A 4,687-nucleotide genomic window follows, 5' to 3' on the forward strand; every position below is an offset into this window, starting at 1 on the left:
TGGGATCCAGTACTCACTGTGTTGACTTTGATCGATGTTGACAGAATCTGAGTCTGAATGTCATTAATGACTTGGATCAAACTAGTGCAACAGCATTGCTCATATGTCCATATAGTATACCAATACCTCAGCCCATATGTCTAAATGATATGTATCTGGGCCCACCCATTTATATGACATCCCCCTCCATTGGCCCACCTGTCTATGTAATATACCCTATGCCAGCCCACCCATATATATAATACATATTTCACTGCCCCATTGGCCCACCCATCTATCTAATATACCCCCACCTCAGCCCACCCATCTATATAATAATATCTGCCATACATCTCTCTTCAGCCCAGCTGTCTATAATATATGTCTATCCTACTCTACATATTGCCCAGATGGGCCCACCCATCTCCATCGGTAATAATATTTCTTCCAGCCCATTTGCTATTATCAAGGATATTTATAACATTGGCATAGATGGGCCCACCCATCCCCATCAGAAATAATATCCCTCCCAGCCCACCTGTCAACATCAAGGATATACATAACATTGGCCCATAGTCCACTGGCCCATCTTATATGGGATATTATGTAGGTCAGGTGACCCATCTAATATGGAGTTTGTCACTGAAGGGGCTCCATTGCTGTTATATAGGGTGAGATGATTATCTGCACTTGCACCAAAGTGAGGGACAATATTAATGGGTGCCCTAAGCTGAGTAACTGGAATGATATCACCAATCCAAGTCCCATTTGACTGTTTCACCCTCTTGAGCAAATATAACTGCGTGTTTGGTTCACAATTGCCAATGTCAAATTGTTCCACATAAGTGAGAAAGCAATCTTTCCATAACCATTCTGTGCCCCTCTTTCCAATTGGACAGATAATAAGCTTGATTTGAGCAATACTATGACCTAGATATTCAATGAGATAGTTTGCAACATAACAGAAGAACATAACAACTCACCACAAAGACCATCAGTGGGCCACAAGTACCCTCCCTTGTGATTGACAATGACTGTATCATACTGGCCAGAGGTCCAGAGGTCACAAGGTGGTGCACAGTTCAGGGTCTGTGTAGGCTACACAGTACTAGCATCATGAATGTCCATGTCCTGAAGCTGAACTTTGAACCAAATTTGTAGTTTATCAAAAGGAAGTAGGGCATTGTGTCCAGCTCTCCTAGCCCCACCAATTGTGTAGATGTGATTATTTCCATAGGTATCTTCACGATGAAGGAAGTCAGCAAGAGCTGGCCATAAGTCAGGAAGGTTAAATTTGAGGGCAGTGTCATTGACGGAGAGGGTTCTAATTGACAGATCATAGGCAAGATAAACTGCTATATGCTGTCCAACAATGAAAGTGCCCAGGGATTGTCCCTACCTCCTTGTGCAGAAGGGTCTGTGCAATTGCAAAGTAATCAGTAATTGGTCATGAATAACCAGGGCTACTGGTTGTTGCCAGGAGGTCCACAGGGTGATCGTGATCATTGTGAACATCAAGATCTATATTGTCATCATATTCATCTAGGTACATGTATTGGTTCAGCAAGTCCAGTAGACTCATGGCAAGTTCAAAGTGACAGCACTTGTCAGCATGGTCAAGATGGCAACAAATTTGTGCATCATAATTGTTGTTGTTGCTGGATTGTGTGGGGTCTTTGATGTCAGTGACATGCACATGCTCCATAGTGTCTGCAGTTCACTGCATGGCAACACCAGTATTGCAAATACTGGGAATGATACTCTGTGTGAGCTCTATTTTTGGGATGTACCAATTATCAATGACTTTGTCACCCTTGCCTTGATGGAACCCAGCATCTATGATTGCCTGCTTGTTAGTGTGGAATTCAGCCAGTGCTGTTGAAATGCACTCAATTTCACAATCATCAATCTGTGTCAACTGTACAAGATAACAGAAATCCATCAATACTTGTACAGCAGTGATCACAGCATTAGGTACTGCATCTGCAGCAACTGCAATGATCAAGCATTGGATGTCACATTGTGCATGCCCTGTAACCTGCTTCAGCTTTGAGATCCTGCTATGGAAATGGTGAAAGCCCATCACAGGCTACAACATAGAGAAATGGAAATCAATTTCCACTTCCCCAACAGCACAGATGATCCATTTCGTATCATGGTCAAAGGACTCTCAGTGACAATGGTGAAGAAATTCCAGAGTGAGGAAATATGATGGTTCAGCCATGATCCAATCTAACCAGAAAGGCTTATCAACTCCATTCAAGCAAAATTTCTGCACTTCACAAAAGAACACTTCAATATTGCGGGGGTCAACCTTTTCCTGGATAATGGCTAGTTGTGTGAGGGTAGTTGATCTAGTTCAAGGTTCATGGAGGAAAGGATCTCCAAATTGTTTGCATGAGGCCATGGTAACAGAAGACATTTTCCCGCCAACAGTGGCAAGCATCATGATCTCCAGGGTATTAATGATATAGCTTGTGAGTGGGGTAAAACAATAATGACTATGCCTAACCTGATCTGATAACATGACCCTCTCACAAGTGGCCTGCTTAAGTGGTGCAAGAACAATATCCAAGCATTGATGAATCAGACAATCCTCCAACACACCTCACAAGTGTTTCTTCTTATGAGTGAATTTGGGCACAGGGAGTAGGGCAGTGAGCAAGAAAGCACTGGATGACACCTTGAGTCAAGTAGACATGTGCATGTTCATGAGACTGATGAGGAGTGGGTGGGCAACTCTGTCACCTGTTATCATGGATATATTGGTCTTGTCTGACAACAAAATAGTCCCTAGTAGGGTTGCACCACTTGGTAGATTTGACTGTTGGAATTAATAAGTACTTAGAATGGCTTGAACAACAAGACCATGCACCTGCATCTTCCAGACATCATCACCTGTCATTCACTCAGAGTACACATGACACAGCCACTGCACAGTGGTATACACTCTGCGAGGTGCAAAGTCTAACTCTTTGTGAAGCATAGGATGGTTTAGTATGCTCAAGATACAGTCCAAGGGGTCATGCCAGTATAAGGGGTCATGCCAGTATAATATGATGGGCAATTCTGTGAGATGGCTGGTAGGAATTACTTGCAACATCCAGTGTGGACTGCTGGGAAACATTTCAGCCCTACCTTGTAGCTCTTTAGCAGAAGAGAATAATAATGAAAGATCCTTAATATAAATGGGAACCCTGTCAGACTTTGCCAATGAAAATGATTGTGCACTGACCATCTCAAGTGACAAAAAACTATTAATCTTTCCCATGCTCAATCCAGAACACAATAGCCATGATGCAACTTTCCACTCCTTCCAACCACTAAATGGGTAGTAAGGATTCTTCATATGATATATGCTATTCTCATCAGAGTGAAATAAATCAAGAAATGTATGACCCTTGTCATATGTCTGAGAGGCATCAGGAATAGTGTGTCTTCCTTATCAATGTGACTGGTAAAAACACCTTCATCTGAGTTGATAACTCTGAAGTCCTTAGGTTCATAGTCTTGATGCAAGTCATGTGGCATGTGTGAGTTGTCAACAGTCATAGAGTAGTTGGTCTGGAGCTGTATCACATCCTGTAGCCATCTGCTACATCCCAAGCGAGTTTGGTTCATGTGATAGGCAACAGCAACATTGTCTTTGAATCCTCCTTTGCCACACAAAGGACACTGAAACATAGTATAGTATAGGGACATTTATAAGTATGAGAAATCTTCGAGGCAATATATACTTAGTACATTCTGAGAAGTCAGCATGGATTTCACTGAATGCTATACAGTTGTGGCGATGTTCAATCAACAAGCTGGAAGCCCTAAGGAACATATAGTCACAAATGTTGAACCCATCTGTTACTAGTCTTAATCTTACTAACAATATCCCTTCTACCTCAAATAAGACATTCTCTTGCTACTGGCCTCATACTTTGTACCAAACCTTAAATTCAGGTGGTTGCAGTCTCCCAGACCTGTACAATGTTGCTGATGGTATTGTATCAATATTAAGTGCCTCCATTTCAAATTTATGTTAACATCATATGTTGTGCTTATCCAGACAATTGATAATGCTGACAAACTTGAAGCCAACCTAGTTATGGAACTCACAAGGGCCAGATGAGATGTCTTCAGGGCTGAAAAATTGCTTACTGATTACATGGTCCATGAGTGTGAACTGATGACCAATCTATTGAAATTCAAGTTGAACATTTCCAAGCAGAAACTCAACAAGGTAGATATTAGATTAGTGTTAAGGTCATACTCAAGACTAAACAGATCCTAAGGGCTTCAGCCTCAGCTCATGTGCTGTGCCCCTTACCCAAGTATTGCCCCTTATTTCAGGAGGACAAGACTAGCACATCCAGAGGGTAGGATGAGTAGCATAGCAGATCCAGATGACTTCCAGATGTAGGATAAGTATCATAAGGCTAACCCAGATGAGTCCAGACTAGAAGCTAATGGTATGGACTGACATAGACAGAGGCAGATATGGATAGACTATAGGAATCAATCCTAAGTCTCAGAGAATGACAAGAGTAGAGATACTCAAGTCTGGAGGACAGGAATGAGCAGAACTAAGATGATATTCAAACTGAGGTATTACAGAGATTTATAGGAGGTTATATACTATAGGTATCTAATGGGATGATCAATCAGCAGGGTCTGAGGCTATATACAAAACATATGGATAGTCTATTTGTAAGTAGAA

At 41.8% G+C, this 4,687-nt stretch overlaps 1 protein-coding gene across 1 annotated transcript; it reads right to left on the reverse strand.

The window, feature by feature from the left end:
- Nucleotides 1–2,884: 2,884 nt before the first annotated feature.
- On the reverse strand, nucleotides 2,885–3,328 carry BJ212DRAFT_1287028 (uncharacterized protein; the record flags this gene model as incomplete). Its single annotated transcript, XM_041331967.1, has 1 exon — nucleotides 2,885–3,328. The coding sequence occupies one exon, from the start codon at nucleotides 3,326–3,328 to the stop codon at nucleotides 2,885–2,887; it is 444 nt and encodes a 147-aa protein (XP_041185972.1).
- Nucleotides 3,329–4,687: the final 1,359 nt, after the last annotated feature.

This window comes from Suillus subaureus (genome assembly GCF_016647635.1).
Source record: "Suillus subaureus strain MN1 chromosome Unknown BJ212scaffold_105, whole genome shotgun sequence".
NCBI classification, from domain to species: domain Eukaryota; kingdom Fungi; phylum Basidiomycota; class Agaricomycetes; order Boletales; family Suillaceae; genus Suillus; species Suillus subaureus.